Source organism: Mobula birostris, chromosome 31, assembly GCF_030028105.1.
Source record: "Mobula birostris isolate sMobBir1 chromosome 31, sMobBir1.hap1, whole genome shotgun sequence".
NCBI lineage: Eukaryota > Metazoa > Chordata > Chondrichthyes > Myliobatiformes > Myliobatidae > Mobula > Mobula birostris.
In genome coordinates, this window is record NC_092400.1 from 22,243,304 (window position 1) to 22,266,934 (window position 23,631).

The 23,631-nt window shown below is 41.8% G+C and overlaps 1 protein-coding gene across 5 annotated transcripts in view; it reads left to right on the forward strand.

Moving 5' to 3' along the window:
- LOC140190838 (rasGAP-activating-like protein 1) overlaps positions 1-23,631 on the forward strand; it is a 296,426-nt gene that overhangs the window by 4,761 nt on the left and 268,034 nt on the right. For 4 of the 5 annotated variants that reach the window (XM_072247716.1, XM_072247717.1, XM_072247719.1 and 1 more), the window contains exon 3: positions 18,917-19,030. In XM_072247716.1, the coding sequence (XP_072103817.1) occupies positions 18,917-19,030 (114 nt within the window). Of the gene's footprint in view, positions 1-18,916; positions 19,031-23,631 lie in introns of those variants that run through there. The other variant, XM_072247720.1, reaches the window with a different exon arrangement.

Sequence of the window (23,631 nt, forward strand, 5' to 3'; positions counted from 1 at the left end):
GAGCATTTTCTGTAGTCTTAAATTTCATATCACTAGCACCCATCATGGGTAAATATAACACTGCTCATTACCGAGAATTACCACCTTGACTAGATCTTACAGTATTGACTACTGCTAACCAGTGTCATCTCCTTAGTGATACGTTCAACTGGTAAGTAAACAAATCCCCAATAAACACCCTCACTGTTTATCGGAAGACGTGGTCCTGAGACTTACTACTGAGATTACAATGCTAGTCGAACAACTCTCTGAAGTACTATGGTGCTTGGGTGCTGGGGTGGAGATACGTCTCTACCAAAGCTCCTTCCCTCCGTTAGCCTGCAGGTCACCCTTGGGCAAGGTGTAGCACCTGTTTAGACCCCCCCCCCCCCCCCCCCCAAATCAGGCTCACGTGAAGCCATGGGAGCAGATGGTGGATGGTCGTATGAGCAGCCGATGCATATCACAAGTCCTGGTTATGCGACCACTGACGCCAGGCAGACAATCTCTGAAGAGTATTGACAGTGGCTGGGGTCACCTGTCTTGTAAAGACACTGCCCAGAAGAAGGCAATGGCAAACCACTTCTGCAGAAAAATTTGCCAGGGACAATCATGGGAATGGAAAGACTGATCCTCTACGTCATAGACACGACACAGAACGAACAAACTATGTTACAAGGTCACTTGGGTGAATTATTTAAATTTCTTCGTATTCACCATAGAAAGGACATGTTGTTATACAGGATGACTTCAGCTTATGATGGTACTTTATTTAATTAGACTTCAGTTTCTGTTCATGAGCAAAAGCAATGTTTGTAACATTTTCTCAGTTCCAAATAACCTAAAATTCAGATACCATGTTTACAGATTGCATCAAAGTCTCCCCACATACACTGCACCTCCCAAAAATAGATTAATGTTCGAGCTCGGGAGAACTTGTTGAATTTTCTATTCCTTCCATATGAGTCCCTAGCCAGAATGCACACTTCTAAATATTGAAAGACTGTGAAATCTTACTTTAAACTTCGTGCACCTGAAAGTGTTATTTTAAACCAGCTTTCAGATTTTTAGTCTGAAGACGGACGTAATAAGTAACTGCTGAACTTACTCAAATTCAGTAGTGAGTGGAACAAGCAGATCCATATTTTCCCAAGATCAGCCATGATTTTGATGAATATTGGAACGAGCTCTGGCAAGTGATCCACTCCTGCTCCTAGATCTTACCTTCTTAAATCCATTTGAGAAGTCCCTCAGCACAGATGCATTGATATTTATAGAGCTTTTGTGTTTGTCCTAACCCCAGCTTTAAACTCCCTTCTGCCTATCCAGATTCAGGTAATTTCAGTTCAGTTCAGTTCAGTTTTTGTTTATTGGCATTTAGAAATGCATGCATTAAAAAATGATACAATGTTCCTCCAGAATGATATCACAAGAAAACACAGGACAAACCAAGACTAAAACTGACAAAACCACATAATTATAACATATAGTTACAACAGTGCAAAGCAATACCATAATTTGATAAAGAGCAGACCATGGACATGGTAAAAAAAAAGCTCAAAGTCCCAATAGCCTCATCATCTCACACAGATGGCAGAAGGGAGGAACTCTCCCTGCCATAAACCTCCAAGCGCCACCAACTCGCCGATGCAGTACCATTGGAAGCTCCCGACCGCAGTGGACTCTGAGTCCGTCCAAACACTCCAAGCCTCCGACGAGCCCCTCCGACACAGCCTCTCCGAGCACCATCCTCTGCCGAGCGCTTCAACCCCGTCCCGGCCGCTGAGCAACAAGCAAAGCCGAGGACTCGGGGCCTTCTCCTCTGGAGATTCTGGATCACACAGTAGCAGCAGCAGCGAAGCAGGCATTTCAGAAGTTTCACCAGATGTTCCTCCGTGCTCTCACGTCCGTCTCCATCAAATCAGGATTGTGCATGGCACCCTACTCGACAAATAACAGACATCACCACTGGAGTGGCCGCTGTGAACTGCGTCGCGCCGCCATCTCCTCTATATCCCTCACCTGCAGATCAGCAACCTGTGTAATAGATTTATAATTTAGAGATATGCAGCATTGTGTGGGCCAAGTCCTTATGTATATTAAGGGCAGAGGTTGATAGATTCTTGATTGATCTGGGGAGAAGGCAGGAGATTTTGTGCTGAGAGGAAAATTGGATCAGCCATGATGAAATGGAGCAGACTCGATGGGCCAAATGGCCTTATTCTGCTGCTATATCTTATGGTCTTTTGGTAATAGGCCCTTCCAGATCAATGAGCCTACGCCACCCAATAACACCCATATGACCAATTACCCTACTAACCCGTACATCTTTAGAATATGGGAGGAAACTGGGGCACTGAGAGGAAACCCATGGACTCGAGGAAAAAACGTGCAAACTCCTTACAGACAGCAATGGAATTGAACCCAGTCACTGGCTCTGTAATAGTATTATGCTAACCACTACCCAGCCGTGCCAAAGTGTTTTTATAGAGCAGATGCTTTAGAGTAAATTTATCGAACAGAGTCCCATACAAATCTCTGTAAGGTAATGCTGGAAGGATGACAAAGGAGTTTGTGAAAGAATTAGGATTATGAAATGCTTACAGCAGGAAAAAAAAGTGGTTATTATATGATTTGCATCAGTCTAATTAAATTCAGAATTGAATAGCCATGGAACAACTGAATTATCTTAAAAACTGAACTGGTTCACTAATACCCTCCAGAAAAGGGATTTTACCATCCTGATCAGGTCGGGTCCATATATGACTCCTGTTCCACCAATGTGTTGATTCTTCACTGTCTATTAAATAGTTTTGTTAAAACAAGTAGTGTAAAAAACACAGAAATAAAAAAGTAGTGAGATAGTGTTCATGGGTTCAGTGTCCATTGAGAAATCGGATGGCAGAGGGGAAGGAATTGTCCCTGGATCACTGAGTGTGGGCCTGCAGGCTCCTGTACCTCCTTTCCGACGGCAACATTGTGGAGAGGGCCTGTCCTGGGTCGTGGGGGTCCTTAATGATGGACACCACCTTCCTGACGTACCACTCCTAGAAGATGTCTTGGATAATATGGAGACCTGGAAGCAGCAATTTATCAGCAATTATAAAGAAAGCAGACTACATTTTAGGTCTATAACTACATCCATAGAACATAGAACATTATAGCACAGTAACAGGCCGACTATGCTCTGCCAACCTCTTAACCTGCCCTGAGGTCAATCTAACCCTTCCTTCCTACATAGCCCTCCATTTTCCTATTGTCCACGTGCCTAAGAGTTTCTTAAATGTTTTTGCCTCCACCACTGCTCCTAGCTGTGGTGTCTCACACCATGCTCCCACCACCCTCTATGTAAAGAATTAATCTTCGACATCCCACCCCCCCCATACTTTCCTCCAATCACCTTAAAATTGTGCCCCCTGCTATTAGCCATTTCTGCCCCAGGGAAAAGTCTCTGGCTAACCAATTTTATCATCTTGTACACCTGAACTGAACTGAAAAGTATTTTGTTTCTACATATATATTCACTCTGACACTTGTGGCATCTTTATCTTGCATTGATTGTTAACTTGGTATGTTTTACCTTGCTTTCTGTGAATGCTGCATCTTTATTTTGAAGAATTTGTGTTGGCCCTGTTTTCATACTCACCAAAAGCAACATATCATTGCTAAAGTTCCGCTGTGTCGAGTGTCAAAGGCCAAACACTGGTTGAGAAGCATAAGGATGGATTCCCCATCATTGTCACTGCCACACGTTGTATAATTTTGAGAGTTTTTGTATGTTGATAAAAATGTCCTGAAATGAACTGAACTGCCCCTTGCATCATCATGTTCACTTGCGCCATTTTAATAGTATCCCATTGTGTCACGCCAGAATTCAGCTGGAAATCTTAAAACAGGAAAACATCATTAGTGCAAGCATTGTGGTTAGTTCCACCTAATATTTTGGAGCATCAAATCCAGCTGACTCTGAAAACTTTTTCTTTCAACAGAATGCTTCCTTTTTAAGTTGTTGGTACTGATGGTCAAATCAATGGATAATGCATAATGGTTTGATTTTTTTGTAACGTAATTTGTCATTGGGGTTAGCTCTGAAGTTTACTCCCGGCACATTTAATGCTTGTTTTTTAATCGCTGTTGGATAAGCTTGCATTTTTCAAAGTCTCACTCTCAGTCAAGAAAGTCTCTAACATTAGAGAGAACCGAGATCCAGCTGTATGCTATAGGATAGTTGAGGGGGTGGAGTATTTTCCCACAATTTAATTACTTACTGCCCGTTACGCCGCTGGCGTTTAGGGCAGCAATGAAGGTCCTCCATCTCTGGTTGTGTTCAGGGCTCCCGGGTGGAGACTCAGGAATACCATCACACTCAGGTGTACGAGGGTCCTTTATTGCTGTTTCCGCAACAACTTTGTTTTATCAGTCAGGGTTGTTAGCCCTGAGCTGGACCAGTGGATCACTCTTAGTCTGGCCTCTACCCTTTGACCTATTTACAATATATATTAATAATTTAGATGAGGGAATTAAAAGTAACATTAGCAAATTTGCCGATGACTCAAAGCTGGGAGGCAGTGTGAAATGTGAGGAGGATGTTATGAGAATGCAGTGTGACTTGGACAGACTGGGTGAGTGGGCAGATGCATGGCAGATGCAGTTTAATGTGGATAAATGTGAGGTTATCCACTTTGGTGGTAAGAACGGGAAGGCAGATTATTATCTAAATGAAGTCAAGTTAGGAAAAGGGGAAGCACAACGAGATTTAGGTGTTCTTGTGCATCAGTCACTGAAAGCAAGCATGCAAGTACAGCAGGCAGTGAAAAAAGCTAATGGCATGCTGGCCTTCATAACAAGGGGAATTGAATATAAGAGCAAAGAGGTCCTTCTGCAGCTGTACAGGGCCCTGGTGAGACCACACCTGGAGTACTGTGTGCAGTTTTGGTCTCCAAATTTGAGGAAGGACATTCTTGCTATTGAGAGAGTGCAGCGTACGTTCACGAGGTTAATTCCGGGGATGGTGGGACTGTCATATGTCGAAAGATTGGAGCGACTGGGCTTGTATATTCTGGAATTTAGAAGGCTGAGAGGGGATCTTATGGAAACATATAAGATTATTAAGGGATTGGACACGCTGCAGGCAGGAAGCATGTTCCCGCTGATGGGTGAGTCCAGAACCAGAGGCCACAGTTTAAGAATTAGGGGTAGGCCATTTAGAACGGAGTTGAGGAAAAACTTTTTCACCCAGATAGTGGTGGATATATGGAATGCTCTGCCCCAGAAGGCTGTGGAGGCCAAGTCTCTGGATGCTTTCAAGAAAGAGATGGATAGAGCTCTTAAAGATAGCGAAATCAAAGGTTATGGGGATAAGGCAGGAACTGGATACTGATAGTGGATGATCAGCCATGATCACAGTGAATGGCAGTGCTGGCTCTAAGAGCCGAATGGCCTACTCCTGCACCGATTGTCTATTGTCTGTGGCATGGGTGACCCTCCAAGAGCCAAAGCATAAAGCCTAGACTCCAGCCAACATAGTTCTCTGGGTCATTGAAGCACGCAAGCCTCTAAACCAGGCGTCGGCAACCTTTTTGCCTCTTTAGGCCGGATCGCGTATTAATGAGTGGACGATGGGCCAGATAAATGCCATAAAAAACTTGAAATATGGGAATTATGCACTTAAGTACATCTATTTATGCTTTGCCTGCAATTAATGAATAACGCATGTTAGAAATTCATTTGTGCTTAAGGTTGCCGACCCCTGTTGTAAGCCATGACAAGGTTGTAGTCCTTATGGAGGATTATCCCACAAGGTCTGACAGATCATGCTTTCTATTGACAATATTATAATATTTTAATATTATAATGTAATGATATATTATAAATATTATAATATTCAAATCCATATTTTTAAATTCTCCAAAACTTTATGTTTTGAAGAAGCTAATGACTTGGATTTAAATATTCCACCAAGGAGAACTATCTGCCATAGTAAGAGCTCATTCCTGCTGTTGCCAACAAGGTTTTTAATATTAACCCAGAGCAAAAATTGGATCTGCTTTAGCCTCCCGAAGGCCCCTTATAACTCAGTCAATAATGATTAATATAACATCAAAACTGTCTTTCTGCTCGTCTCCGTGCTCTTTAATCCCTAAAATCTTTAAAGATGGCAGAAGAAATCCTTTCTTTCTTTCTGAAAGTTTGTGGATATTTTCCTCCTCGTGGAGTCCAGTGGCAGTCCAGTGCTGTTTTTCATTGCTACAGACAGCTGTGGAGGCCAAGTCATTTGGTATATTTAAAGCGGAGGTTGACAGGTTCTTGATTATTTCACTTGTTATGTGCTGTGTCATAGGACGTGGGCTGTCTTGGTCTTTCCACGACTGTGATTGTTCTTGGCAAATTTTTCTACAGAAGTGGTTTACCACTGCATTCTTCTGGACAGAGTCTTGATTATTAAGGTTCTCAAAAGAACATGATGGAGTGGTGGAGCAGACTCGATGGGCCGATGGCCTAATTCTGCTCCTTTGTCTTATGGTTTTATACTTCATTATTCTTTATTCAATCGTTATGTTTTCTCTCTGTTAGTGGAAGATGCTCTCCAGATTGCATTGAACCTTAACCTGGAATTATATGGCCATACTGTCATTGTTGCTGGGCCAAAATCCTGGAATTCCCTACCTATCGAGGTTACTGCACTGTGAGGACTATAGTGGTTTGAGTATGTGGCTTGCTTGAAGGGGGAACCAGAGGCAGGCATTAGTGCTGGCCTTACTACCAATGCACACACTCTAACACTTTTTTTCCAGTCCTGACGAAGGATCTCAACCTAAAACATCGACTGTTTACTCATTTCCATAATGCTGCAGTGCCTGCTGAGTTCCTCCAGCATTTTGTGTGTGTCACAAATGCGTACATGGTTACATATAATTTTGGATTTTGTTTCAAACATGATCCCTTTTTAAGTATTCTCTAATAATTATTTAGAATTCCATACATTTAGCTGTTCAGCTATTTTGGGTGAATGCAGTCAGCTATTAAGAACAGAGTTAAGTGGAAATTTCTCCACCTAGACACAGGGAGTCTGTGAAGTAAACTGTCTGAGAGGGCAGTGGAGACTCTGTTGTTAAATATATTCAAGATAGGTGTTGGCAGATTATTGGACCACTGAACGAATGAAGGGAAATGAAGATTGGTGTAGCTAAAATGCTGGAGGAACTCAGGAAGTCAGACAGCATCTTCCAGAGGAGAATAAACAGTTGATGTTTTGGACCGAGACTCTTCATCAAGACTCCTCAATAGGTGCTGCCTGACTTGCTGAGTTCCTTCCAGCATTTGTGTGTATTGCAGGATCTCTTGTGTCTAGTATAGCTGTGACCTTATTGAATGGTGGACTAGGTATGAGCGTTTGACCCTCCCATTGTTTTTTAGGTTCTTGTGCGATCTTCTCATGCCAAATTAAAGGAAATTTAACAAGTCAGGTCTAACTGCTATCTGGAATCACATAGATATGGAAAACAATAACAATTCTGGAAGAGTGCATATGTTTAAAGAACTCGAACAGCCAGGCAGTGCCTGTGGAAGTGAAGAAACAGTTAATGTCTCAGGTTGAGGACACTTAAACAGTTCTAAATGCTAGAACCTGTTTTCCAGACTTGCTAGAAATATCTAGCCGTTCAGGCAACATTTGTAGAGAGACGTGCTGAAATTTGATGCTAAATTTAGTGCCAAGCCGAGTTTCCTTTCTTCATTATGTGCTGTGTTGTATGACGTGGGTGATCATAGTCTTTCCATGACCATGATTGTTCTTAGCAAATTTTTTTCCAGAAGTGATTTGCCATTGCCTCCTTTTGGGTAGTGTTTTTTCCAAGATGGGTGACCCCAACCATTATCAATACTCTTCAGAGATTGTCTGCCTGGTGTCAATGGTCGCGTACCGAGGGCTTGTGAAATGCACCAGCTGCTGATATGACCATCCACCACCTGCTCCCATGGCTTCATGTGACCCTGACTGGGGGGAGCTAAGCAGGTGCTACACCTTGCCCAAAGGTGACCCGCAGGCTGGCGGAGGGAAGGAGCACCTTACACCTCCTTTGGTAGGTATAGGTGTAGGGATCAAAGTAAGATGGAACAAAAAGGAAAGCAATTTTCTGAAGCAGTTCACAATCTGAAAGAAGGAGATTGCAATCCACCTTAATATTATTCAGGATTTGGACAAAAATGAATAATTGGCTATCTTTGATAATTACCAACTTATTGTAGCAGTACGCAGGCTGTAAATTACAAGAAATATTTTCTAGTTTTGTGCTGAGTAGGAAATTAATATCCAAATACAGCAGTTTCAAGGCGCACATCTACATGAAACACTGTTGTAGGAAAGCTGCATCCATCATCAAAGTTCCTCCACTCAGACCATGCTCTTTTCTCACTGCTGCCATCAGGTAGAAGGTACAAGAACCTCAGGACTCGCACCACCAGCTTCAACTATCAGGTTCCTGAACAAAAGGGGATAACTACACTCACCTACCCATCTATTGAGATGTTCCCACAACCAATGATCTCACTTTAAGGACTCATTATTTTGTTATGCTCTTGTTATTTATTGCTATTTATTTATATTTGCATTTGTGCAACTTGCTGTCTTCTGCACTTTGGTTGATCTTTCATAGATCCTGTTTACAGTTAATATTCTATCAATTTGCTGAGTTGTACGTGGCGTCATATATGTACTCTGATAATAAAATCTACTTTGAACTTTTCAACTTTCAACTCAGAGAGATTAAGTGGAGGTAATACACACAAACTGCTGGAGGAATTCAGTGGGTCAGGCAGCATCAATGGAAAAGAGCAAACGGTCGATGTTTCAGGCTGAGACTGCATCAGTCCTGATGAAGGGTCTCGGCTTGAAATGTCGACTGCTTACTCTTTTGCATAGATGCTGCCTGGCCTGTCGAGTTCCTCCAGCATTTTGTGTGATTTACTGTGATTTCCAGCATCTTCAGATTTTCTCTTGTTTGAGATGAAATGGGAGATAGTTTTATTTGTAAAATGAATTGTGGAGTGGTGCAGCTGAAACTGAAATGGGGAGATTCACATTTCATTGGAAGTCTCCCACTCATAGCATGTTGCTGGCCGATTTTCATGTTCGTAACACAAGTGTCATTCAGATGCCATTAGCTTTTAAGCAAAAGTTAGGACCAAATATATTTAATGTTTCCAATTTTCACATAACAGGAGTCAGTGAAAAATGACAGTTTCCCATTTATGCCAGACGATATTCAAAACCTGATAATTTGATGTTATTTCTTTAGAACATTTTTGTGTCAACACCACAGAATGGAAGAGTGTGCAGGCATTTCTTATTCATTCTCCCGTGACACATTATGTGCCGTGTCGTATGACATGGGTGATTGTGGTCTTTCCATGACCATGATTGCTGTTGGCAAATTCTTTCTACAGAACTGGTTTGCCATTGCCTTCTTTTGGGCAGTGTCCTTACAAAATGGGTGACCCCAGCCATTGTCAATACTCTTCAGAGATGGTCTACGTGGTATCAGTGGATGCATAACCAAGACTTCTGATATCCACCACCTGCTGATTAGACCATCCACCGCCTGATACCATGGCTTCACGTGACCCTGATCTGAGGGCGAAGCAGGTGCTACACCTTGCCCAAGGGTGACCTGCAGGCTGGTGGAGGGAAGAAACACCTTACACCTCCTTTGGTAGAAAGATACCTCCAACCCAACAACCTTCATATTTATTACCCTTCTCTGAAATCTATATCAATCTATGAGAGCTGTATTCAAAATATAAATTTATTAAATGTGTGGCGTAAATCTAAGGGCATTTTGTCAGAGCAGAGAAGAGAGCAAAGTGCAGAGTCCTAATACTACTGAGGTCTTCCTTCAGAAAAGCAAGGAACTACAGATGCAGGAATTCTAAAATAAAGTCTGAAATTGCTGGATGTCATGAGAGGGAGGGAGAGGGAGGGGGAGAGAGAGAGAGAGAGAAACAGAGTTAACATTTCAGATTAATAACCTGTTATCATTTGAAGAGGCTTCATTTATTCCTGAAAAAGGGTCTTGGCCTGAAATGTTTACTGTTTATTCATTTCCAATGACTGACCTCATCCTGACCCGCTGAGTTCCTCCAGCATTTTGTGTGTGTTACTCTGGATTTCCAGCATCTGCGGACTTTCTCCTGTTCATTTATTCAATCTGCCGTTGATTGTCAGATTATATCATTACTTATTTCGATCTCACTGCCACCGTCACCCCTCCCAACACTTCCACCAGACTGAAGAGAGCTTGTTTCTGTTGTGATCAGGATAATTCAAATGCGGAGCATCGTCTGTAATGCAGGGAAACTGGGTTGCCAGAGCTCGCTGGTCTTTCAGTTCCATTGATAACTGCTGTTACATCAGAGGGTTGCCATTATTTCATTTCTCTAGTTCAAAGTTAAAAGCAAACTTATTATCCATGAGATACAGTACTGTGCAAAAGTCTTAGACGCTATATAGCTAGGGTGCCTAAGACCTTTCATAATACTGCATTTGTTAACATGGAGCAGGGAGCAAATCTGTAAATCTGGCAGGAGAAAAGGATGTCGGGAATAGCGCGGGTGGGCCACCCAGGGAGGGGCGTGGGACAGCTGGCAGAGCAGGGGTGGTGTGGGTGTGGGACACTAGGCAAGATTATTTGATTCCAAACAATTGGTTTATTGATCATTACAGAAAATCTCTCTGGTGCTTCCTGCTTCCTCTCCTCTCCCTTCCCCCATCACGGTTGCCCTCTCCTTGCCCCCTTCCCACTCTCAGTCCACAATAGAGGCCCGTATCAGAATCAGGTTAATCCTCACTCACATATGTCATGGTTTTTTTTTGAGATAATACAGTGCAATGCATAAAATTACTACAGTATTGTGCAAAAGTCTTAGGCACCCTAGGTATATATATGTGCCTTAGACTTTTGCACAGTACTGTAAATATCATTATATACTACATTGGAATTTATTTTCTTAGATTCATTCAGTCGAATAAAATCAACACAAAAGGAAAAGCTGACAAACAACCAATGTGCAAATGAAGACAAACTATACAAATAAAAAAAAATTAAATTAATAATACTGAGAATTTGAGTTGTAGAGCCCTTGAAAGTGAGATTGTGGAATCCATTCAGAGTTGAGGTGAGTTAGTGGCTATCTTTAACAATTACTAATTTATTAAATGGTACTCAGGCTGTAAATAACAAGAGATATCTCCTGGTTTTCAGACTGTTGAATCCTTTCCTGAAACTAGTACTGTGAAAATCACACTGAAGTAGTCATTCCGTCTTACTCCAATTTCAAAATAAATTGGATCATGATTTTAGTTTTCTTATTGGAAGCAAAAATATTAGAAGTCTGAAGATATCCTCTGGGTGTTTCTTCCTGGTTTACATGTTCTACAAATGTGCTTATCTTTGAGCTTTTTCTGGATGTTCACCTCAGTCAACATGACACTGAAACACGTGAGCAATTATCTCTTTCTTTAGATAAGAAATTATGGGCCATATTTGGTTCAGCTACTTAAGATTATGAAGTGGGCAGACAGAAGGATAGCAAAGGCTGGCTGATAGGCCAAAGATACCTATCAGCCTCCGTACTTCCCTCTACAACTGGATCCTCAACTTCCTTACCGGGAAACCGCAATCTGTGCGGATCCGAAATAACCTTTCCACCTTGCTGGCAATCAAAACTGGCGCATCTCAGGGATGTGTGGTTAGCCCACTGCTGTACTCCCTCTACACCATTACAGATAAAATGCCATTTATAAATTTGCTGAGGCTATTGTTGGCAGAATTTCAGATGGTGACAAGAGGACGTACTGGAGTGAGATTTATCAGCTAGTTGAGTGGTGTCGCAGCAACAGCCCTGCACTCAACGGCAGTAAGACCAAAGACCTAATTGTGGACTTCAGGAAGGGTAAGACGAGGGAACACACACAAGTCCTCCTAGGAGTATTGGAAGTGGAAAGAGTGAACAATTTCAAGCTCCTGGGTGTCAACATCTCTGAGGAACTATCCTGGATCTGACATATCGATGCAGCTACAAAGAAGGAACAGCAGCCTCTATAGTTCATTAAAAGTTTGAGAAGATTTGATATGTCACCGAAGACACTCGCAAATTTCTACAGATGTACCATAGGGAGCATTCTAACTGGCTGCGTCACCGTGTGGTATGGGGGGGTGGGGGGCTACTACACAGGATCAAAATAAGCTGCAGAGAGCTGTAAACTTAGTCTGCTCCATCATGGGCACTAGCCTCTGTAGTATGCAGGACATCTTCAAGGAGCAATCCCTCAGAAAGGTGGCATCCATCATTAAGGACCCCCATCACCCAGGTCATGCCCTCTTTTCATCGCTACCATCAGGGAGGAGGTACAGGAGCCAGAAGGCACACACTCAACGATTCAGGAACAGCTTCTCCACCTCTGCCATCCAATTTCTGAATGGACATACCTCACTAATTTTTTGTTTGTGTTTTTATACTACTTATTTAATTTAACTATTTTATCTATCTCTCTATCTATACACACACACGCACACACACACACACACACACTTAATGTAATTCAGTCTCTCGGTTATTATGTATTGCATTGTACTGCTAACTCAAAGACAACAAATTTCATGACATTTGCCTGTAATATTAAACCTGATTCTGATTCTGATACAGGACGCAGATATCAGATTAAAAAGAGCTCTGTAGCCTTTTTGAAATTACTATTAAGAAGAATGGCATTAGTTGCCTCTGTACTTCACAGATATCAATGTTCCACTCACAGGGATGGTGTCCACATCTTCAAAATATTTTCCTACCACGTTAGTGCAAAGGTCTACCAGATGGATGAACATACTTAATAACTCAATCTTCACTGCTACAAAAAGTATCTCAAACATAGTTTCATCCTTTTTCCCTTCTTTCCTGGTTGTATTCCAGATCTTTCTATGGGAGAATTGTTATTGGAAATTTATAGAGCTACATCTTTATGTTGATAGAATATGAAGCACGTTTCTAACACCAATAGATTCATCTCTGCATTTGCTTTGCCGTTTAGAGTACATTGATTTCTATGTCATAATGAGCATGAGCACCTTCACTGAGATGCTGTCCAATGTGTAACTCTGTCAGACTTTGAGGGATTGTTGGTATACAGTTTTCATCCACGTGCAAAGATGTGTGCGTGTAAGTGGCAAAATTCCTGGAAGTTCAGTGCAGTTGCGTGCAGTGATTTCTCACGATTCTTGTACAACTTATTGGTGCCTGGTGGCATTTCCAGTGGGTTTAGTGATCTGACTTGCTATTTTTAGTCAATCTTTAAATTTTTATATGATCAAGCATTTAAGTTTTAGAAGTTTTGCACAGCACCAGGGTAAACAGGCAAGGTTGAATTTCTCAACAATTTTTTCCAAACATCTTTACTCAAATATTTGTTCGTTTGTTTGTTATGTGCTGTGGAATATGACATGGGCGATCATGGTCTTTCCATGGCCGTTATTGTTCTTGGCATATTTTTCTACTGAAGTAGTTTGCCACTATAACGTCACAATGACTTATTTGGGATACATTTCAGTGGAGGCATTCGTGTTCATTATAATATAGAAATCTATGTATTCTTTTGGGCAGTGTCTTGATTAGTAAGGGTCTCAAGGGAACATGATGGAGTGACACAATGGGACAAATGTTTTGCCATTTTACAAGACGGGTGACCTCCCAGCCATTGTCAATACTCTTCAGAAATTGTCTGCCTGGCATCAGTGATCACATAACCAGGACTTGTGACATGCACCGGCTGCTCATTTGACCCGTTCACATGGCTTCACGTGACCCTGACTGGGGGGACTAAGCAAGTGCTACACCTTGCCCAAGGGTGACCTGCAGGCCAGCGGAGAGGAGCACCTTACACCTCCTTTGGTAGAGGCATATCTCCATCCTGCCACCCAAACTCAGATATTATACTTTAATTTGGCATTTCCAGTGGGTTTAGTGATCTGACTTGCTATTTTTAGTCAATCTTTAAATTTTTATATGATCAAACATTTAAGTTTTAAAAGCTTATTTAAGTCAGGCAGGTTTCCCTGATATGCTTAACTTCTAGGATTCGCTCTGTAATACTTTCAGTGCTTTTATTAATAAGGTTTGTATTTGCATGTATAAAACTGAATATGACTTCCACATACATTTAGTTTGTATACTCAGATAAGTCGTTCTGAAATTATAGTTGCACTACGCCCACATATTCAGACATACAAGGTGATGACAGCTTCAGACAGGCACAAGAAGTAATGTGTTCACCTTCTGTAAATCTAGGCCGGATGAGGTCATTTCTTGTTTAGCCCCAACACCTGCCACTCTATGTTCCATTTTGATGTTTGTTCATTGCTAACTAATATGAAGAAGTTGGATTTCAACGCTGACTGGCAACTCCTGTGGCGCTGCTGGTGCCAAACTGTATTGGTCTCTGCTGGTCCTTTGCGTTCATCAGAAGCGTGGAGAGGGGAGGGAGCTTGCTGCCTGGGCAACAGCTTGTTCTCCATATTGTACCGCTCAGGCTTGTGTACCGAGATAGGTAGGACATAGCATCCATGGTCGACCCTGACCAACGGAGGCCTCCGAATATGAAGAAATAATAAGTAGGAGGAAAAAAGAAGTCTGGAATTACTCAGCAGGCCAGGTGGAAATCTGTAGAGAGAGAAACAGAACTAACATTTCAGATCAATGTCCTGGTATCAGAGACTGCTGGAAAGCAAATGAGGCATCTTTAGTTTTTTTTCTTTCCTGAGGAATGAGCTGTTTATTCACCTCTTTGAAGTGATTTTCCATTTGATGCCTTATTAACTTCACGTATTTCCTGATGAAGTAAGACAAAATTTTATTGTTGCTTTGAAATGCGAACAAATGATTCAGGTTCTTCACGCCCGTTGTTTTGAGAATTGTCAGCATCCTTCTGCACACAGGTAATCAAAATGTTAAATAGATTTTCTTTTTAGTTTATGTGAATATGAAGGGAGGAAAATCCTGAGCATTTAGTAGAAGTCCCATGTTGGTGGGCCTCTGGTTTTGAGTAGAATAGGGATTCCAAGCCTTTTTTATGCCATGGACCAATACCATTAAGCAAGGGGGTCCTTGGACGCCAGGTTGGGAGACCCTAGTGTAGAAGGCATCCTTTTGTCGAAGGTTATCTTTATGTTTGAAGGTTTTATTTTTCTGTCAGCCTTGTATTACTCACAGACTATGATATTACTACTTTATTCATTGAAGGATTGTTCTTCGAATATTCAAAGAGTGTATGTGTTACTGTCTTCAAAGCATTCAACATCTGTCAGCAGATTTCAATTTCAAAGTTCGAAATAAACTTTATTATCAAAGTACATATATGTACAACCCTGAGATTCATTTTCCTGTGGGCATACTCAGCAAATCTATAGATTAAGAACTATAACAGGGTCAATGAAAGATCAACCAGAGTGCAGAAGACAACAGACTAAATGCAAATATAAATAAATAGCAATAAGTAACGAGAACTTGAGATGAAGAGACCTTGGAAGTGCACTCATTGGTTGTGGGAACATTTCAATGATGGGGCAAGTGAAGTTGAGTGAGGTTATTCCCTTTCAGTTCAAGAGCCAGATGGTTGGGAGATAGTAACTGTTCTTGAACCTGTTGGTGGAAGTCTTGAAGCTCTTGTACCTTCTACCTGATGGCAGCAGTGAGAAGAAAACATGGCCTGGATGGTGAGGATTTCTGATGGTAGATGCTGCTTTCCTATGACAGTGTTTGATGTTGATGTGCTCAGTGGTTTGGAGGGCACTACCCATGATGTATTGGGCCAAATCCACTATTGTTTGTAGGATTTTCCATTCAAAAGTGTTTCCATACCAGGCTATGATGCAGCCAGTCAATACACTCTCCACTACACATCTATAGAAGTTTGTCAACATTTTAGATGTCAGGCTGAATCTCCCCAAACTTCTAAGGAAGTAGAGATTTAATGAATCTATTGCTGTTTTACATCGCGCTACATCCATTCTCAATGTGTTTTACAATTTACACCGACGAACATGATCACATTATCTTTGATAGAGCTATATTTGCAGCAACAAACATATCCCTATAAACAGGAATTCTGCAGACGCTGGAAATTCAAGCAACACACATCAAAGTTGCTGGTGAATGCAGCAGGCCAGGCAGCGACTTTAACATATCCCTATCAATGGCATTGATACTGTGCACTGCACATGTTACCATTTGATGTTACTTAGTCATAATTTAAAACATTTGAAGACACAGAAATTTGGGACCAAAGTGTAAAGTGCAGAGTACTTTGATAACTTATCATCAGAGTACATAGATAACTTATTATCAAAGTACATAGATGTCCAAAAGTCTTTTAAACATCATTGTATCTGTGTCTACTATCTCCTCTGGCAACATGTTCCATACATCCACCAGCCTCTATGTGAAAATCTTGTTTCTCAGGTCCCCTTTTAATTTTAGCTTCTCACATGAAAATTATGCCCTTTAGTTTTCGACTCCACTGCTCATTTCACATGTGCCTCTGTCGACCTTTTTAGCCCTAGCATTCCGTGCACCAGGGAAAACAGCCTCAGCCTGTCCAGTCGCTTCTTACAACTCAGGCCCCGAACTCTGACAACATCCTTGTGAATCTTTCCTGTACCTTCTCGAGCTTTATCAGACCCTTTCTCTAGTATTGTGATAAGAACGCACACAATACTCTCAATTAATTGTATGACTCTGACTCTTAAACTCAGAGCTCCCAACTCTTGTACTCTATGTTGACAGTTCTTTCATTGTACTTTTGCTTTTTAATTTGTTCAGTTAAATTATTTAGAATTTTGTCCAAGAAAGTCATAATCTTCTCCAAGGGGACCACAACTTTGTCATAGGGTTTGGAGGCTTGCGTGCCGTAATGACCTGGAGGGCTATATTGGCTGGAATCAGGGCCTTGTGTAAGGTCACCCATGCCAAACAGGTCAATGGGTAGAGGCCAGACTAAAAGTGGCCCACTGCTCCTCCAGGTTCAGGGGTTCAGCCCAGGGCTAGCAACCTTGACTGTCAAAAAAAAATTGTTACGGAAACGGTGAAATTCTGTATCTGTGTGCGATGGTATTCCTGAGTCTCCACTTGGGATTTACATGACTGACAGTAGTGGGAGCTTCTGGCATAATAAAGGAATCGCTGAACATCAGTGAGAAGAGGGGCCAACTCCATCATCAAGGCAGCACTTCATTGGACCCCCGAAAGGCGGAGAAAACGCAGGAGACCAAAGACAACTTGGCACAGTACCGTAGAGGCAGAAATGAGAACCCGGAACCACAGCTGGGGCACAATAGAGAAGATGGCCAAGGACAGACAGAGATGGAGGAACTTCATTACTGTCATAGACGCCTGCAGCGTAACGGGGGGTAACTAACTAACTTGTCATAATATCCATTCTCTCACAAGACTTCGGCCTGATATTGTTCGTTCTAATCTGGTCTAAAACCAGAGAAAATTATGACCAGTGTCCCCTCCCCATCTGCATTTTAAATCCATGTGGTAGACGTTTAAATGACGCAGATGTTATAACCATACTTGCCGAGCGTTTAAATTTTAACTGGTGATGAAGGTAGCTTTGGAGGCTCTCTCCATATGACTGGATATTTCAGTCAGGGATTGTGGCTGGAACAGCAGAGTACTGATTATTTTCAGATCAGATGTCCTTGCTCTGTGCTTCATCTTAATTCTTCATTCATCTGCTCAGTAAAATTATGAACATGCAAGAACAGGCCGAATTATGTCATCCCTATTCCAGACAAACCTGGCTCAAGGTCCTACATGTTTCCCCAAAACATAGGAAATAAGTCCAGTGCCTGATTATGCACGTATGTTTCACGTGGTTGTATTTTAGTGATGTTCCGTGTGTGCTTGTTATCTTGTGTGTTCGGGGACTAGGCCTCGGGCCTCGGTGTCGCCTGAGAGGGGCATTGAAGCCAGTGTGCTCCACTAGGGGCAGTGTTGCATAGCATCCAGGCTGGAGTCGGCAGAGGACAAGCTCTATTGTGGTCGACTGGAGATTTCAATGGAATGAACGCTGTGGGCTATATGCGTCTATATTCTGTGTGGTTGTATTGTACTGATATTCTGTCTGTGCTTGTTATTTTGTATACGCGAGGACTAGGCCTCATGCCGCAGTGTCGCCTGGGTGAGGCATCGGAACCGGTGCGCTCCACCATGGGGTGGTGTGGGCTCGGTGTCCAGTCTGGAGTCAGTGTTGCCCCCAACCGCTCCCCCTGTTCGCTTGGCAGAAGACAAGCTCTATTGTGGTTGACAGTAGATTGATGGCCCGAGTTTGGACTGTTTTATTGTGTGATTGTGATACCATTTGTACTTGCTATCTTGTGTGTGCTTTGTGCTGTGTGTGACTGTTGGTACTATGTTTTGCAGCTTGACTCCAGAGTAAAGCTGTCTCATTTGGCTGTATTCGTGGTTGAATGACAATTAAACTTGAATTGAATTGGATTATGATGATCAAAGCTGTTTTGTATGGGTATCAATTCTATGGACGCATGGAGGTAAAAGTTTAGTTTAATTATTCTTGAATGGGTTAATTGCATAAAGAATATTGGTAAAGACTTTGAAGCTGTTCATTTTTCAGCAGTGATAGGAGCTCCTTTAAGATTCAGCTGAACAGACAGACACAGTTTTCACCTGGTGACTTTCTCAAAGACTGAAACTTGCTTCTACAGCAGTGCCTGCAACTCCCACACCTTTGTGTGCTGGTTCTAATTTGAAACCTGCTTCCTGTATCTATGATTAGAGTCAGGCTGAAACAAAAGGTGAAGATGAGTTGTTTTAGATTGTAGTTCACAGCTTGCAACATTTTAATTACCACTCTGTTCATATTTAGAACTGCTACAGTATGGCGGGATTTAAATCCATTCTGGGGCGAAGAATATACTCTCCACCTCCCTATGGGTTTCCACAACCTCTCATTTTACGTTATGGATGAAGATACCATCGGGTAAGTGGGTTTTCTGGTTATTGGTAAGTTTTTGAGAGTTTACAAGAAAGTTTCAACTGATTCTTAATTTCTAACAGCCTGGAAATAATTATTACAGATTACACTGATGGCTAGTAGTGATTTTAGAGAAAAAAATGCCCTTTGTTTCTCAGTGCTGTTTTAGGAGTTATCTTATAATTTTACAGGCTTTTAGTATGGCAAAGGCAAAGAAATGAGAACAGGCAGCTTACACATATCCTTAACTATTCTGGTTAAATTGTTCCAGGTAAGAATGTTAAAATGCGGTTGGGTGCAGAGTACCCATTAAATTCCAAGGTACTCACCTAATTTCTGCCCGTTATGCCTCTGGTGTCTGGGCCGCAATGAAAGTCCTCCATCTCTATCATAGCGCCGCACACAGATATAGAAGAATTCCTCATCAGAATCAGAACCAGCATATCTTGTGGAATTTGTTGTCTTTGTGGCAGCAGTACAATGTAATACATAATAATAGAAAAAAAGAGAATTACAGTCATTATATTAAATAGTTAAATTAACTGAGTAGCGCAAAAATAGAAATAAAAAAAAGTAGTGAGGTGGTGTTCTTGGGTTCAATGTCCATTCAGAAATCAGATGGCAGAGGGGAAGAAGCTGTTCCTGAATCATTGAGTGTGTGCCTTCAGGCTTCTGTACCTCCTCCCTGATGGTAGCAATGAGAACAAGGCATGACCTGGGTGATGGGGGTCCTTAATGATGGATGCCGCCTTTTTGAGGCATCGCTCCTTGAAGATGTCCTGGATGCTACAGAACATTGCTGTTTCCATAACAAGTTGTTTTTTGACCAGTCAGGTCTGTTAGTCCTGAACTGAAAAACCATCAAAAGCCAGCTTCAAATATCACTGTTCTGTGCCAATAAATGTTGGCGCTAAATATTGGCACCGATGTTCGCCAATACTTGTGCCTATTGTATTGTTTCTGCATTTATGTAATCATCCCTTGAAAATGTCCTTTAGTGCAGCCCGACTCTTGACTAGTTCCACCAGGAAATTTGACTAATTGAATGCAGAAAATGAGCTTCGATTTCAGGTGAATTTGCTATTTTAATTTCCTTGTGTGTAAGCAGAACAGAGAAACCAGACAACAGTAGGTGTCCTGTAGACCTTGTTCCAATTATCTTCAAAATGTTGCCTATAGATCCCCTCAATGGCACCCTAAAGAAGAGAATGGGAGGTAGAATCATAAGTAAAATTATGGTACATGCCATTCTGCTCATTGAAGTTGTGGTGGTGGAAAAATCTTACCTTTCACCACTAGGTCCATAGCTCTCCACATATTAACTCATTAAGTATTTATCCAAGGGCACGTCCCAAAAGAAAAATTGGATTTCCATGTTAGCAAAAGCAATGCCTGCTGAAAGACAGGAGCTTAACCTTAAGCTTGTTGACACCTTTAAAAAAAAATTCATCATTTTCATTATGTGCCTTGTCGTATGACATGGGTGACCATTGCTCTTGGCAGACTTGGGATGGCACAGTGGTGTAGTGGTTAGCACAGTGCTTTATGGCACCAGCAACCTGGGCTCAATTTCTGCTGCTGCCTGCTGCCCGTGGCCGTGTGGGTTTCCTCCAGGTGCTCTGGTTTCCTCCCACAGTCCAAAGACGTACTGGTTGGCAGGTTAATTGGTCATTGTAAATTGTCCCATGATTAGGCTGGGATTAAATTGCAGGATTGCGAGGCAGTGTGGCTCAAAGGGCCGCAAGGATCTACTCCACGCTGTAGGTCAATAAATAAATAAGTTTTTTTCCACAGAAGTGGTTTGCCATAACCTTCTTCTGATCAGTATCTTTAAAAGACAGATGACCCCACCCATTATCAATACTCTTCAGAGGTTGTCTGTCCTGTGCCAATGGTCGCATAACCAGGACTTGTGATATGCACTGGCTGCTCATATGACCTTCCACCACCTGCTCCCATGGCTTCATAGGACCCTGATCAGGGGGGCTAAGCAGGTGCTACACCTTGCCCAAGGGTGACCTGCAGGCTAGCGGAGGGAAGGAGCGTCTTACACCTCCTTTGGTTGAGATGCATCTCCATCCTGCCATTCAATAAAAAATTAGTAGTTTGTTAATATTTAAATATCAATATGATGATTAATCACTCATTAAAATATTGCATAATTGTTTGTGCTTGATAAAAAAAAACTTGCAACTTCATTATTTGGTTTGTGTATGTATTGCAATTATGGGTAGAAGAGGTTTTTACAACATAGGAATGGTATTGAGTCCATTTTTGTAGATATAATGTTTTTCACTCTTGCTGTTCTTGTGACTACTGCAGTGTACAGCAATGAGTCAAGTTCAGTGAAAAAACTTGGTCAAAGTCCAAAATCAGGAAATTACATAAACAAATGAATTACGTTTGTATTTTTTCATCCCGGTGTGAGTGTGGTTCTATGGCAAACCAGGTAGATGTTAATTCTAACACATGGAAATTCATTGTTCGTCACTGTAAATCTTGTATCTGTGCAGCAGCGTTAATTTAGGGAGGAGGAAAACCTTTGGGGGCTTACTTCAAATAAGCTTTTCAGTTATTGAACAGAAGTGAGAGTTTGCAGATGTAGAAATTCTGAAATAAACTTGGACAATGCTGGAAATGTTCAGCAGGGCTGGTATCTTCTGCAGAGATGAAAACAAGAGGCTTAGGACTCTCACCATCAGATACAATTGTACTAAACTTCCAACATTATCAGCTTTTGGCTTTGAATATTAGAATAACCTCGACTCATTTATCATGTTATAGCCATTAACATATTTCTGGCCAAAAATTTTGCCTGTTTAGGCTGGAAAAATATACTTCATTAGCTCATTGTATAACATGTATCAATAATCTATCCTATATTACAACGATATGCGGGAGCTACAGGCAACACACGGATTAGTTGTTCCTTGCAAATGGTCCGATTCATGATTTTCCAGATTGCAAAACCACGTCATCTGTGCACGTCCCAAGAGATGCGAGTTGAAAATAAAATTTGCATTGATTTATTTGCATTATTTCACATTACTTCTGTGAGAGTGTATTTTTTTCAATTTGTCAAGTTCTTTGTGAATTTTGTAAGGCTACACTTCTGTAACCTAAACGGTCATAATGCGGATGTTTTCTGTTTGCCTGTTTTCTGGTCGTCTTGCCTGGGTAGAAACAGAAGGTGAGGCTTAATGCTGTCCCATCATGTATGGTTGAAGTAGCCCAGTTTTTCCTGGTTAAACAAATTCAAAATCAATTCACCATGTCCAAGCATGTTGAGAGAATCAACATGCAAGACGTTGAAGGAACTCAGCAAGCCAGACAGCATCTATGGAAAAGAGTGAACAGTTGACGTTTCAGGCCAAGACCCTTCACCAGGGCTGGACATGAAGGGGAGGAGTCAGCATAAGAAGGTGGGGGGAGGGGAGGAAGAAGTACAAGGTGGCAGGTGATAGGTGAAACCGGGAGAGGGGGAGGGGTGAAGTAAAGAGCTGGGAAGTTGATTGGTGAAAATGATATAGGGCTGGAGAAGGGGAAAATCTGATAAGAGAGGGTAGAAGACCATGGAAGAAAGGGAAGGGGGAGGAGCACCAGAGGCAGGTGATGAGCAGGTAAGGAGATAGGGTGTGAGAGGGAAACAGGAATGAGGAATGGTGAACGGGGGCGGGGGGGCAATTATTGGAGGTTTGAGAATTCAAAGTTCATGCCATCAGGTTGGAGGCTACCCAAACGAAATATATGGCGTTGTTCCTCCAACCTAAATGTGGCCTCATCGCCACAGTAGAGGAGGCCGTGGACCGACATGTCGGAATGGGAATGGGAAGTAGAATTAAAGTGAGTGGTGGCCACTTCAATTCTACTGCCCATTTCCAATCTAAAAATCAACTTTGGATTTCCAGCAGAATTTCTCGTATTAGAAATAAATCAGCCCTTTTTTCATCAAAAGATATAGATGATCACCCTAATGGACCCATTGACCCAGTTAGCTGAAGTAATCCTTCTGCACTAATATAGAACATCTGAATTTCCCATTTGTCAGTGTTGATAAGTTTTGTAATGCCTTGGATGGCCTCTTATAAGTATTGTTAAAATTATGAAAGTAATAACATCACCCAAATACATAAAGACATGTTAAAAATAAATTTCAGCAAAGACCACTAAAAATAAGTAACTTGCATTATTTTTATGTTTCATTCTTGCTGCTGTTAAGTCCCCGTTCTTGTGAGCCCATTGCCAGGCTGAACTTGCCACTGGATCTGGGAGCCAATCGTTCAGTGTATGTGCTGGAGACTGAGGGATCTAGCAGATTGGCCAGGTGGGACCTGTTTGGAACTTACAGATGTGGGTATGCATGCACTGATGTTTGGAACACAGATAGCAATAGGGTTAAATGCCAGCACTTTGCTCCAGAACTGCCATATTTTACCAGCCATCTTTAACACAATGATGAACTACATTCCTGAAGAAAGGTCTCGGCCCGAAACTGTTTACTCTTCTCCATAGATGCTGCCTGACCTGCTGAGTTCCTGCAGCATTTTGTATGTGTTGCGTTGAACTGCAATATTAGTTCATGGAAATACTTGAGAGAATTCAGGAGA